The 14,361-nt window shown below is 42.1% G+C and overlaps 1 protein-coding gene across 1 annotated transcript in view; it reads left to right on the plus strand.

Moving 5' to 3' along the window:
• The window catches only part of TSPAN3 (tetraspanin 3), a 48,001-nt gene that overhangs the window by 23,220 nt on the left and 10,420 nt on the right, over positions 1 to 14,361 (plus strand). Inside the window, exons 2-4 of the mRNA XM_075897384.2 lie at positions 3,467 to 3,658; positions 4,756 to 4,830; positions 11,264 to 11,365. Of these exons, the coding sequence (XP_075753499.1) occupies positions 3,467 to 3,658; positions 4,756 to 4,830; positions 11,264 to 11,365 (369 nt within the window). The remainder of the gene's footprint in view (positions 1 to 3,466; positions 3,659 to 4,755; positions 4,831 to 11,263; positions 11,366 to 14,361) is intronic.

Raw genomic sequence — 14,361 nt, forward strand, 5'->3', positions numbered from 1 at the left:
GTGATCCCTTCTAGCACTACATTTCTATGATTTGTAAAACCAAAGTTAGTAGAAGACAGGCAGATGTAAACCTGAAATTCCTTAGCTCATTTTTATCTCGTCAGTTCTGTAAAATTGAAATACTTTGAATAACCTACTGGTAACATTTGTACTTATTTATCATTTTTGTGGCTCCTATTCACAGAAAAGTCAGAAGTTGTTTGGGTCCTGTATTGTACATTCAAGAACACTGTAATGTGAAAATGACTTTTCTTTCTTCTCTTTCCCTCCCCTCTCCCCCCATGACTATTTTTTCCATATTGGGTTAGGACCTGCTTATGAGAGCAGAAGCATAGTTCTCAAATAGCTTCTGAAACTTTGTATCAAGAGGAAATTCAGCTGACACACAGCTTGTTCTGATAGTAAAGATTAATCCTGGTCAAATGATAGATTATTCTCTCCTCTCCTTAACATTTCCTATATCCTACATCATCAAAGTGTAAAATAAATTATAAATTTATAGCATTTACCAGCTGACATGCTCACAGGTCAAGGCTAATATAGTCACTAACACTTTAGATGAGCAGTGTCTTTTTTAGGCATTGATCTGGGGATATGTCTACACTGCAGGGTTTTTTGGGGTTTTTTTTTCATAAAAATGGTAGTTTTTCCGAAAAAACTTCACTCTACGTCTACATTGCAATCATGTTCTTTTGGGGAAAAAAATCGAAAGAACAGAGGGGGTTTTTCTGACATTGGTAGGCTTCTTCCCCGTAGGAAGAGGTTTTTCTCAGAGTTCTTTCAGAAAAAGGCGTTTGTGGACGGGGAAGAGGGAGTTCTTTCAAAAGACGAGGAAAAGGTACAAGTGTCTTGGTGGCCACTCCATCCATAGTAATCACAGCTTAAATGTGAGATAGTGTCCACATTTAATGTGGACACTAGCTTTAGAAAAAGCAGATCGCTTTTTTGATGCGTTTTTGCTGTGTAGATGCTCTTTTGGATGGTTTTTTGGAAGATCTCTTCTGGAAAAGCATTTTCTGAAAGAAGCTTGCAATCTAGACACCACCTGTGACTTAAAATACGCCAGTAATTGGATAAGTATAACATTATCCCAGTTCATATCTTACCATTTAACATCTCGTCTTGTCTTCCTTTTCTGTTCATTTAATATCTTCCAAACATCTTCCCTTCCTTAAAAGTTCCAGAATTTTTTTTTTTAAATAACAATGTTTTCCTTTTACATTCAGATTGCTTGCATATTAGATCCTTCCCCATACTCCTTGTGTTTAGCTTGTAAACCTTCCAAGGCAGGGACTTAACTCCATTCATATTGTTCTTAAAGCAGTGAGCCCCCCTAAGGCCTATAGTAATTCAAATATGCAGTAACATTAAAATGCATCTGCAGCTAAACTGTATAGCATCTCTATGCTGCATGTGACCTTATACGTACAGACTATGATCAGCCTGTATACCAGGGATGGAGAACCTAAGGCTCAGTGTCTGGATGCAGCCACCGGCTTGCCTGGATCTTGCCTTCGAGTCTCAGGAGTCCACGCTTGCACTCCAGTCTTTCTACCTTCTCACCATGGGCTGGAGCATGCAGAATCTCCCTAGGCTCTGGTGTGTGAAGGGAACGTGGGGAGTGTCTTTCACCTTCTTAGTTGGGGGGCTTTATTTTTAGTTTGTGCTTTTTTTTCCCTTCCCCCGTTGCTTCTCTCTTGTGTGCGACTCCCAACTGTTTGGCGTTTTTTTGGGGGGGGTAGGGGTCGGCAGCCCTGCTGTATACTTTAATAAAAGTTTAAAACCATGGGGAAAATTAACACCTTTTAATATTGGAGACAAGCTAACCTATTGTGAGTCTGAGCTCACTTCAGGAGTAGTTTTATGTTGCTAGCTCACCAAAGTCTCTGTGGTGAACTGTCTTGATGCATATTAACTCAAGATGAGATGAAATAATATTTAGGTTCATGTGATGACTCCGTAAAACCAGTTTGAATAACCTAAAATGTTCTATGGCAGCATACTAATATAAACAAGGAGACAGGCTATTAATTTCACTTGGCTTAGGTGTGTTTGACAGTCTAACACATTGAACAGATGGAATATTATAACTGAGTACACAGCTTCCATTATTTTAATTGGCATAGTTCTCCCATTTAAGCTGTTCCATGCCAAATTTACCTTGAGTGTCCTAGATGTTGCCATGGGGCCAGAGAGATGTGAAGAGAGGACAGCAGGTTTGTTGTAGAACTGCTCTGCCCCGGGCTTCCTGGAGTCAGCCGCTGATCAGTTTCAGCAGCGGCTGAATCGGGGATGCCTGGGGCGGAGCAGCTGGGGTGCTGCCCGGTTGGTTCCGTAGCGCCGTCCCTCGGCACTGCGGGACCAACCCGGCAGCACCCCAGCTGCTCTGTTCCAGGCGTCCCCAAGAGCAGCTGGGGTGGTGCCGGGTTGGTCTTGCAGTGCCCCAGCTGCTCTGCCCTAGGCATCCCACAGCAGCGGCTGAATCTGGGACGCCTGGTGCAGAGCCGGACTATCGGAAAGGGGGGTTATGAGGAGTCTGGGGTGCCATCCTCCCCACCCCAGACCCCTCATAGCCCCCTCTTCCGATAGTCCGGCATATCTGATAATCTGGCACCCCCTGAGTCCTAAAGGTGCCGGATTATCGGAAGTTTACTGTAATACATTATCTCATGGACTCAGCTGGTTATCTTGAAAGTGTACTTCCATTGAGGTGAGTGGGAATCCTTCTGCTTTCTGACTTGCAGTATAAGAACAATATGCATGCATCAAAGGGTGCAATAAGATCTAATTTTGAAAATCCTTAGCATTAATCTGTCAGTAAGTTACAACAGCAGAGGTAATATTTTACCTCTTTGTGCAGAAACTGGCTAGTTCACACAATGTTTCTGAGACTGGTTCATTTGAAGTTGAAATTTCACCATGTGAATTCTATAGATGTGCACCACAATGCTTGTATACTATTCATAGTGGAAACTTTATTTGAACTGGAGTTAATATTCCTTTTTTTTTCTTTTTTTTTTTTTTTTTTTAATGGAAAGCTTGTTACATTGGTTTCACAAAAGACACATGTTTGGGAAGGAGGAACACAGGAGTGCAGTGTTCACAACATAACATCTCTTCTTCCCTTATTTTAAGGCTTTGGAGGTTAGGTTAAGGTAAACTGACTCAAGTGTTTTATTTAGTTAGGATGCAGGTGAATCTGGTAAATCTAGATGAAAATTTGAACTCCAATCTAACTGTGAGGCTTAGACTATGTGTAAAATTGGAGTTAACTATCCACTATCCTCTGCTTTCTCTAGTCTAGACATACCCAGTGACAGAGGAAGTACTGGCTAAGTATTTATAGCTGGGGTCCTATAGAAGAGCAGTTTTACTGACATTAGAAATGGTCGCTAAAGTACTCCTTGTGAAATTATAACTTGGGATTTATGTAGAATTTGATCATCCTAATTTTTTTTTTTTGCAGGCCGCAGCTGGCATTCTATGCTATGTGGGAGCCTATGTCTTCATAACATATGACGACTATGATCACTTCTTTGAAGACGTCTATACGCTTATTCCGGCAGTTGTTATCATAGCTGTGGGGACGCTTCTCTTTATTATTGGGCTTATTGGATGCTGTGCCACAATCCGTGAAAGTCGCTGTGGACTTGCCTCTGTAAGTTGCTGTTTCACGTGAGCTTTTGAGGCTTATTGTTCTGATGCATATTTCACCTTAGTGTTTCTTTTGAATGAACAGAGTCTTAATGAAAGTGTTTAAATTGGAAACTGACATAAGTTTAGGTTTATTAGCTATATAGTCTTACAATCTTTTACAAGCTTAGTATTTTATCCTAAAATGTGTTTTTTGTTGGAACATATTAAATCAGCCTTTTTCTAGTACTGATACCTTTTTATATAACATCCTTCCAATGTCCTGTTTCTGAATAATCAGCTTAAAGCAGAAAGGTTAACACTGTGAACTTGGTTGGTATGTTTGTATTCAATTTGTGAAAATAATTATTTTGAAACACATTTGTGCTTAAGACTGCCGACATCTAAACTAAAATTGTGGATGGCACTGTTGATGGAATTTAACTGAGTATCTTGTAGTGTAATTAAAAGTGGTTTTTTTTTTTCTTGTGGTGAATTGGAACTGGGTTGCCCAAGCTGTACTTGTTTAAATTAGTACTTTAGTTTCTGGTGTTCCTGTTTGATACCTTAACGTATATTTGAGTAAAACTAAAAGATATATAGGGTACTAATGTGTTTATAAAACTGTCACCATAATAGATAAGCCTTCTGTGGATTTGAATATTTTTGGTTTGATTTCATCGGAGGTTGTTGGGTAATATATAGGAGTTCAGATTAGATATGGTGGGCCCTTCAATATGGAAACTCTGACTCAGTTTCCTTGTCTCACTACTTTAACTTTCTTTCACAATAGACTTGGTTCTTTTAAAGCTGCTACTGTGGAGAAACACATGGCTGCAGTACGCCAACATGATGCTGTCCTCCAAATGGACAATATTTGCCTGAACCTTTTTTTTTGGCATTTTCTGATTATTTTGTTGGGTGCTGAAGCCATGAGCACTCAGTTACTTAGATGAATTTAGGTCTGAACTTTGGTTCTTTGAAATGCAATTTCTATAAATTACATTACAAGTTAGTACTTTGTATGGCAAGAATGATAAACCTGACAGGCAGAGTTTAAGTTCTCAAACGTATGTGAGCAAAGCTACATATGATCTAAATATTTTGGATTATATTTAACAGTTTGTGATCATCCTCCTCTTGGTTTTCATCACTGAAGTCGTGGTGGTAGTTCTGGGATACATCTACAGAGCAAAGGTAATAACTTTTCGAAGTCCAATAAATATTTTATTGTAGGTTGTGACCAAACTGGTGAAAAACAACCTTATATACTGCAGGTATTGTTATATTGGGGATTTTCTAAAACTGCTGTTGAGTATTGTGAAGATGTTTTGATTCTGTACATTGTATAAGATCAAAGAAAGTTGCAGGCCTGAATAATAGCAAAGGTGGTGGAAAAAAACATTGAAACAGACTACTTCAGAGGTCTGGAAGTAAGTGACTTTAATATAGTTATGGGTTACTGAACTTTGATAAAAGATGGCTAATTTTTAGGGAGGGAAACTGGTAACTCACTTGCTATTTAATTGTATTCTGGCTGTATAGGGCTACTTTTTTTTTTTTTTTAAGGTGTGGATATAATTTATATACCAATTCAGCCTGATGTTTAGCAGGTTTTGTCAGTGAAGAGTGAGGTGGAAAACGGATACACATACAGGATCATGCCATAATTAGCATGTCTCCATTTGCCAAGTATTCTAGTCTGTTTTTAAAAACGCTTGAATCAATGTGCAGCATAACTTGCACTACATTTGGGTGGGTTGTGAATCAATGCTTACCCTAACTTAATATCTTGATTTTTAGTTACTCTTTAAGGCAGGGGTGGGCAAAAGGATCTCCGCGGGCCTTATCCGGCCCACCAAGCGGGTTGATCCGGCCTATGGAGGCCCTGCTGCTCCCCTGCCCCCAGGCCAATTAGAGCTTTGAAGTGCTACGTGCTGCTCACAGGGCAGGAAGAGATGCCATGCGCTATCCTGCATCCCAAGTCCTGATTGGCCTGGGGGTAGGGGAGTGGTGCAAAGTTTCCTCACCCTCTCCCCTGCCCTGCGAGTAGCGCACGGCACTTCATAGTGCCATACGCTCGTACAGGGCAGGAGCAAGGCGAGGGAAGCTTCACAATCAGGACTTGGGAGCAGAGGAGTGCATGATGTCTCCTTTCACCCTGCAAGCAGCGCGTGGCACTTTGAAGTGTCCCGTGCTACTCGCAGGGTGGGGGTAGGGCAGGAGGAGGCTTCGCATGTTCCCCAGGCCAGTCAGGGCCTGGGGGCGGGGGAGTGTGTGAAGCTTTTTCCCACCCTCCCAGGGGCATGGGTACCTAGTGGGAAGGGGGGTGGGGCAAAGGAGCGTCCCCATCCCCAGACCAATTAGTTGGGATTGGTCCTGTCTTGGACAAGGGGCTAGACTTGACCTCCTGAGGTCTCTTTCAGCTCTGTAATTCTATGGTCTGGGCGTGGGGAAGCCCAGAAGCATTCTGGCTCCGCTCCTTCTGGGGCAGCCCAGGGCCACTTCAAAAATTATTGCACACCCCTGGTTTAAGGTGTAGTTGTAAAGTAAGCAGTCCAAATGGACTAGGTACTTAATCCAGATAAATATTTAGTTCCTTCTACGTCATCACATGACTTCAGATCTAGATCCTTTATTTATTACTGATTGGAAGATATAATAGAAAACAAATTGCAGTAATGCCACAGTTATAAAAGCAAATATTCCATTTTGTCCTAGTAATTAGAAATGACATGCCATAATGGAAAGAGCATAGGACTGTAAGTCTGGGAACTTTTAAATACTAATCCTGGCTCTGCCTGATTCCATTGCGCAGTCCGCAGAAAGTCTTACTTTCTCCTCTGTAAAATGGGAGTAACATTAGCAGTCTTCAGCTTAATGCAAGATGTGGATGTAAAAATGCTTTGGAAGTGCTATATATTAGTAGAAACTGGCACTTCTGGGTATGGCATATCAGACACATAGAACCATAAAATAGTAACGCTTTTGTAACTTGATCTTAATTGAGTGTGGCATCTGAACAGCCTTCACCTTATCTTGGCCTTCTCTTGCTGTAGCTGAAGTAGGCAGGCACTGAACTTGGCATTTTCTTCCACTGCTTTTCATTTTTGTTAGTGTGCCCTGACAGTGTATAGAACATAAACATGTATTATTCACTTGTTCCTTCACAAAAGGAAACTTCCCTGAAACAATCTTGCCTAAGGAAGAAGCTGAACAAAGAAATGACTAGCTTGACCTGTGTCCCACGGTCTGCTGACTTATCACTGTTGAAGCACTGAGGATAGTGAGTTTCACAGTAGACAGCTTCAGTGTAGGGATGTTTTAAGTGTAGATTCTATTCAACATAGTGGGAGTAGAGGTGGCTGCTCAAGTAACCAGAATTTAAATCCTCTAGGTAGGACCCTACCAAATTCACAGCTGTGAAATGTCACAGACCACTGAAATAAGCACTTCCGTGTGAAATCTAGCTATTGGAGCAGTGCCCCGGCCCTGGGCTCCCACTGCTCGATGAGCTCCAGTCCCCAGGCTGGGTAAGGATTAGGGATGTGGAAGTTTAACCAGTAAACATCACCTTTTAAGGGGTACCAGTTCTGTTTAACTGGTAACCGGTAGGGGCTGGAACAGGTCCCTGCCTGTCTGTCATGAGCCTGACATGGGGGAGAGAGCTAGTATGGGGCTCGGCGCTGCTCCGGCCATGCTGGTGTGGTCCTCAGCTTAAATCCCACTTAACCAGTTAAATGTTGGTTTGACCTAAATTTAACAGATTAACTGACTAACCGAGATTTTACATCCCATAGTTAGGTCCCATCGTTCTCCTCCCCTGCACAGCTGCTCTCAGAGGTGAGGGGATATCAGCTGCACCTCTGGGTACCTTGTGCATCTGCAGGAAGGTCTGGGGCGGTAGCCCAGCTGTGTCACTTCCTTCAGCAGGGGAAGGTACCTGGCTTTGCAGCATCCCACTCCCAACAGCCCCTGTTTGGGTTAAGATCCCACCCCAGTTACAACATCGTCACACTTCCGATGTATACATCTGAGAATGTGAATAGACTAATTTTTCAAATTCCAGCAGTCACTAGTTCAGACAGAGTACAACGCAGTACTCTAGTCTAAAGGTCACAGTTAGGGATTCCTGCGCTCAGGAGCAGGTTGAGCCTCAACCTGCTCATTCTCTTCCAAAACTGGAAAAATAAAACCCATGTCACCTACATCAGATGAAAATGAAGGTCAGACTTCCCTTTTTTGCTGCCTCTTCATGACCCCGGAAGCCAAATACTTCTAACATGACTCTGGACAGGAAGGACACCAAAATAGAACCTAGGTCTCTGGTAGGAAAGAATTTGCCTCAAACTACCCTCTACTGCTGAAGGATCTGAAAGTATCGACATAGACACTTGATCATTGCAGATTAACTTCTCCTGGCAACTAGGGATGTTCAGTATTGGTTAAATGAATAATCAATTAACCTTATTAATTCTAATTGGTTAGTTGACTATTCTGTAGTCCCCGGGAGTGGGGCTGGCAGCCAGTGGGGCTGGCCCCACTCCCACGGAAGCCCTCTGCCACTCTGCACTGCTGCTTCTCTGAGGCTTTGTCTACACTGTGAGGTTTTTGTGGCAGAAAATGTGCTAATGAAGGACTCGTTAGCATAAGTCGCCATCTCATTAGCTCGGAGAGGCATAAGGATCTTGCGCAAATCAGGGCTTTTGTGCAAAACGGAAGTGGCTACACTGCTTCTTTTTGCACAAAAACCCCGTGGGCAAAAAGAAATGGCAGAAAATACGCTAATGAGATTGCGATTTATACTAATGAGTCCCTCATTAGCATATTTTCTGCCACAAAAACTCAGTGTAGACACTGCCTGAGGCAGCAGTGCAGCATGCCAGGTGGGAGCTGGTCCACAAGGGCAGCCAGTTTAAAAAACTCTCCTCGCAAACCAGCCACCTGCCACTGTGTGCTGCTGTCTCTGATATACATAAGAACGGCCGTACTGGGTCAGACCAAAGGTCCATCTAGCCCAGGATCCTGACTGCCGACAGTGGCCAGCACCAGGTGCCCCAGAGAGGGTGGACTGAAGACAATGATCAAGCGATTTGTCTCCTGCCATCCCTCTCCAGCCTCTGACAAACAGAGGCCAGGAACACCATTTTATCTCCTGGCTAATAGCCTTTTATGGACCTAACCTCCATGAAATTATCTAGCTTCTCTTTAAACTCTATTATAGTCCTAGCCTTCAGCCTCCTCTGGCAAGGAGTTCCACAGGTTGACTACACGCTGTGTGAAGAAGTACTTTCTTTTATTAGTTTTAAACCTGCTACCCTTTAATTTCATTTGGTGTCCTCTAGTTCTTCTATTTAGGGAACTAATAAATAACTTTTCTTTATCGGCCCTCTCCACTCCACTCATGATTTTATATACCTCTATCATATCCCCCCTCAGTCTCCTCTTTTCTAAACTGAAAAGTCCCAGTTGCTTTAACCTCTCCTCATACGGGACCCGTTCCAAACCCCTAATCATTTTAGTTGCCCTTTTCTGAACCCTTCCAAGGCCAAAATATCTTTTTTGAGGTGAGGAGACCACATCTGTACACAGTATTCAAGATGAGGGCGTACCATAGTTTTATAGAGGGGCAGTAAGATATTCTGGGTCTTATTTTCTATCCCTTTCCTAATAATTCCTAGCATCCTATTTGCCTTTTTGACTGCCGCTGTACACTGTGTGGAAGTTTTCAGAGAATTGTCCACAATAACTCCAAGATCTCTTTCCTGATTTGTCGTAGCCAAATTAGCCCCATCATACTGTACGTATAGTTGGGGTTATTTTTCCCGATGTGCATTACTTTACACTTATCCACATTAAATTTCATTTGCCATTTTGTTGCCCAATCACTCAGTTTGGTGAGCTCTTCTTGGAGTCCCTCAGTCTGCTTTTGTCTTGACTATCCTAAACAGTTCGGTATCATCTGCAAACTTTACTACCTCACTGCTTACCCCTTTCTCCAGATCATTTATGAATAAGTTGAAAAGGATTGGTCCCAGGACTGACCCTTGGGGGACACCACTAGTTACCCCTCTCCAATCTGAAAATTTACCATTTATTCCTACCCTTTGTTTCCTGACTTTTAACCAGTTCTCAATCCAAGAAAGGACCTTCCCTCTTATCCCATGGCCATGTAATTTACACAAGAGCCTTTGGTGAGGGACCTTGTCAAAGGCTTTCTGAAAATCCGAGTATACTATATCTACTGGATCCCCCTTGTCCATATGTTTGTTAACCCCTTCAAAGAACTCTAATAGATTAGTAAGACAGGATTTCCCTTTACAGAAACCATGTTGACTTTTGTCCAACAAATTATGTTCTTCTACATGCTTCACAATTTTATTCTTCACTATTGTTTTGACTAATTTGCCCGATACTGAAGTTAGACTTACCGGTCTGTAATTGCCAGGATTACCTCTAGAGCCCTTTTTAAATATTGGTGTCACGTTGGCTACCTTCCAGTCATTAGGTACGGAAGCCGATTTAAAGGATAGGTTACAAACCACACATACTAGCTCAGCAATTTCCCATTTGAATTCTTTTAGAACCCTTGGATGAATGCCATCCGGTCCCGGAGATTTGTTAACATTAAGTTTTTCTATTTGTTCCAAAACTACCTCTAATGACACATCAATCCGGGACAGTTCCTCAGATTCACCACCCACAAAGGATGGTGCAGATTCGGGAATCTCCCCAACATCCTCAGCCATGAAGACTGAAGCAAAGAAATCATTTAGTTTCTCCGCAATGGCTTTATCGTTCTTGATTGCTCCTTTTATAGCTCGATCATCTAGGGGACCCACAGGTTTTTTAGCAGGCTTCCTGCTTCTAATGTACTTAAAAAAACATTTTTGTTATTTCTTTTTGAGTTTTTGGCTAGCTGTTCCTCAATCTTTTTTGCTTTTCTTATTACATTTTACACTCGATTTAAGTTCCTTTCTATTTATCTCCGTAGGATTGGACTTCCACTTCTTAAGAAACCTTTTTGTCCCTCACCGCTTCTTTTACATGGTGGTTCAGCCACGGTGACTCTTTTTTAGGTCTCTTGCTATGTTTTTTAATTTGGGGTATACATTTAAGTTGGGCCTCTATTATGGTGTCTTTAAAAAGTTTCCATGCGGCTTTCAGGGATTTGGCTCTAGTCACTGTCTCTTTTAATTTGTTTAACTAACCTCCTCATTTTTGTGTAATTCCCCTTTTTGAAATTAAATGCCAGGATGCTGGACTGCTGAGGTGTTCTTCCCACCACAGGAATGTTAAATGATGTTATATTACGGTCACTATTCCCAAGCGGTCCTGTAACGGTTATATCCTGGACCTGATCCTGCACTCCACTCAGGACTAAATCGAGAATTGCCTCTCCCCTTGTGGGTTCCTGCACCAGCTGCTCCAAGAAGCAGTCATTTAAGCCATTGAAAAATTTTATCTCCGCTTCTCTTCCTGACTTCTGCCATCTGCACTAAACCCCTGTCCCCATGCAGCTCACCTCATACACATATGCGCCACAATACAAGGGATGAAAGGGACACTGGTACCTGAGCTGTACTACTTACACTAGTAGTTTGAAAGTGTATTAATGTTTGCTTTATAGGTGGAGGATGAAGTTGATCACAGCATTCAGAAAGTGTATGACGCATACAGTGGGACAAACCCTGATGCTGCCAGCCGCGCTATTGACTATGTACAGAGACAGGTGAGAGTCAACATTATGGAAAATTGATTGTAATTATAGATCTCATTATGTCATATTGTAGGAGGAGCTCTGAATATTATGTTGCTCTGAGGTTTGTTAGATGCTGTCCACATTAAAACTTCGACCAAGATAAGATTATAGGAAAAACTTAAAACAAATAGTCTAGTAGCACCTTACCGACTAACAAAACATGTAGATGATATCATAAACTTTTGTGGGCACAACCCACTTCTTCAGATGACACATTATATAGTGACCAAGCTCTATAAACAGTTAACTACTAGTACCCATGATACTTAGCTGTTGCAAGAGACAAATATATCATTCAGTGTCCTTCTTAAACCACTTAAATATGCTTGTGGGGGGGAGAGATTATTAACCATGGGAGCTGGACTCCCAGTTTTTTTCCTTTAATACTTTTTATCTCTGTTCAATATTTCTCTCTGTTAGGACATCCCAGAGTGTACTGCCCCATCTGCTGATAGCTCACTGTTGAGGTGGATACAGAAATGCATCTGTGGTAGCATAAAGCTACTTGAAAGGCCCTGATTGACTTTATTTTAACAATTGCAAACAATTTCAAGTCTAGGCAAGATCTAGAGCAGTGTTTCTCAAACTTTTTGACTTGCAGCCTGGCCCACAGCCCACCCCACTCAACATAATCTTGCTGTGGACTCCCAGCAAACCACCTATTGATGACAAAATGGGTGTGGGAGGGGATAGAGGTGCAAGGTCAGGAAGGGAGTGTGCAGGAGAGGACAGTTCTGAGCAGCAGGCAGGGTGCAGGAGCAAGGTGGGGATGAGGGGTCTCAGTGGGAGGGTGTCTATGTGCAGAGGATTGGGGCATGGGGTCTGACATGAGGGATGTAAGGGCTGCCTACCTGGCTCCGTGCCCCCAAGGCACCGCTCCCTGCTGCTCCGATTGGCTGGGCTTCCGGCCAGTGGGAGCAGCAAAGAGAGCCTCCAGGTCAGTGGTTTCCTACACTGCTGTTCAGTATGCAGTCACTTCCTCCCCCACAAGCCAGATCCAGCCCCAAGGCTCAGGGGGTCTGTTGTAGGCATGGTTTCTCAGCTTCCTAATTTAAAAGTTCTTTTACTATGGGAGAGTTCAAGTTACTTAATTTTTCCAAGTCAGCAATCATAAGTGAATAATTGGTTAACCATGTCTCCCCTAATCTTTAAAAATCTGTTGATTTGTAATTTGGATTAAGATCTGGATTATTCGCAGTAAGTGTCGCTGACGAGGAAAGAAGTTCTCTCTGTCTCAGACCCATAGCAAAGGGTACATTAAAAGACATTTGTAAATTTCTGAAGTGTGACTTTTTAAATTAATCCACAGTAACCTAACAATATTTACACCACCACAGTTTTCTTGTTCAGTAGTCTCATTGTCTAGGTTAGTGTCCCAATCCATTATTGCTTTGCACTGGTTGGTTTCATAGTCCCATGTAATATTTGTTACAGTAAATCATTGTTTAATGGATTTGTACAAATATCTGCACTCGTTGGTCTTCCCTTATTCTGTATCGGTTCATACAAGGAAGACACCCTTAGCTGAATATTCAATTTTTTCCCACTGTGGCCATTCTTCCCAACCAAGAAACTTATATTCTTTCCCCATATATTTTTTTAATTTGCTGAAGTGATGGTTTCATGTTTTAAATGATAGAGCTCCTCTAGGTTGTTCGAGATGTGAATTCCCATGCATCTTATAGAAATTGTTGCTCATTTGTAACAAATTGTCTGAAATAACGACTTCTTTTTGTAATTTAAAATGGGAATTTTACACCAATATTTGACTCACTTTTGAGCTGGTATGAAGAGCATCCATTAAGATATCGGAGGACAAAGTCCATATGAGAGAGGATTTGAAATGGAAAGTTCTACTGTATCCCCTCAAAGGCTTTCTGTACATCAAGTGATGAAAATAAATGTTTTTTTTTTTAAATCTGGCATTATGGATAACTCCAAGTACTCTCCAAATATTGTGTTAATTTTTGTGTCCTTAATCCATTTTCACTTGTTTATATTAACTGAGAGCATGAACTGAGGTTGCTTAATGTGTGTCTGTCTTTGGTCATGTTACTTTTTAGTCTGCTGAGAAACAGAAATCAAAAGCCCAGAACTTTCAAGAAGCAAGAGCTAGTATTTAGGTTGAACAAACTAAAGCCATTAATTCATTTTTATGAAATTGTAAATTATGTGTAGCATGTTTGTGGTGAGATTTAATTGTAATTGTTTTCAAATGAGAAATGTAGGGGTTTTTTTAATACAAAGTCTGATTTAAATTTTAAAAAAATCCATTTGCCTTTGTCATAAATATTTGATTTGTTTTACCTGAAGGCTTTATCAGTAGACTCAGTCATCAATAAATTCAGTTTCCCACTAATATGCTTTTAAAAACATGTTTTTACAAAAGCCTTTTTGTCTAGAGCGGGGATTTAAAATCGTGGTTAAACAATTAACATATTAAACAAAATGTTTAACTATGATCCCATAGAGGGGGCTGCCTGGCCCAGGTTCCACCTGCCCCCGCTCAGGGCTTGGGTTGCCACAGCAGCAGTTCACTGGTGCGGGGAGATGGGACCCTGGGTGTATGGGGGCTGGGGCTGCCACACAGCCAGGACCAGAACTACTGCTCGGAGTGGCCAGGCCAGGTCCTGTCTGCCTCTGTCTGGGTAGCCAGCTGGGGTCCTACCCTCGCCCACCAGGCTGTGGCTGTTATGGGGCCAGAGCTGTTGCTATAGCCCGGTTGCCATCGGGGACTCTTCAGCCCTGCCTGCTGCCCTATCCAGGTTCCCGCTGCCTGGTTAACCAGTTACTTCTCCAGTAAACCTTAGGTTTACTTGGTAATGTCAGTCCCCGCAATACGCGAAGTTCGAAAGGGATGCCGGAAAGAGTGAGACCACGACTTGGGGTTGCAAAAAGAAAAACTGATTTTATCTGAATGATGACTCTGACACCTAATGACTGAGAACTCAGTCACATACGCGGAT

Source organism: Pelodiscus sinensis, chromosome 14, assembly GCF_052426305.1.
Source record: "Pelodiscus sinensis isolate ZL-2025 chromosome 14, ASM5242630v1, whole genome shotgun sequence".
Lineage (NCBI taxonomy): Eukaryota > Metazoa > Chordata > Testudines > Trionychidae > Pelodiscus > Pelodiscus sinensis.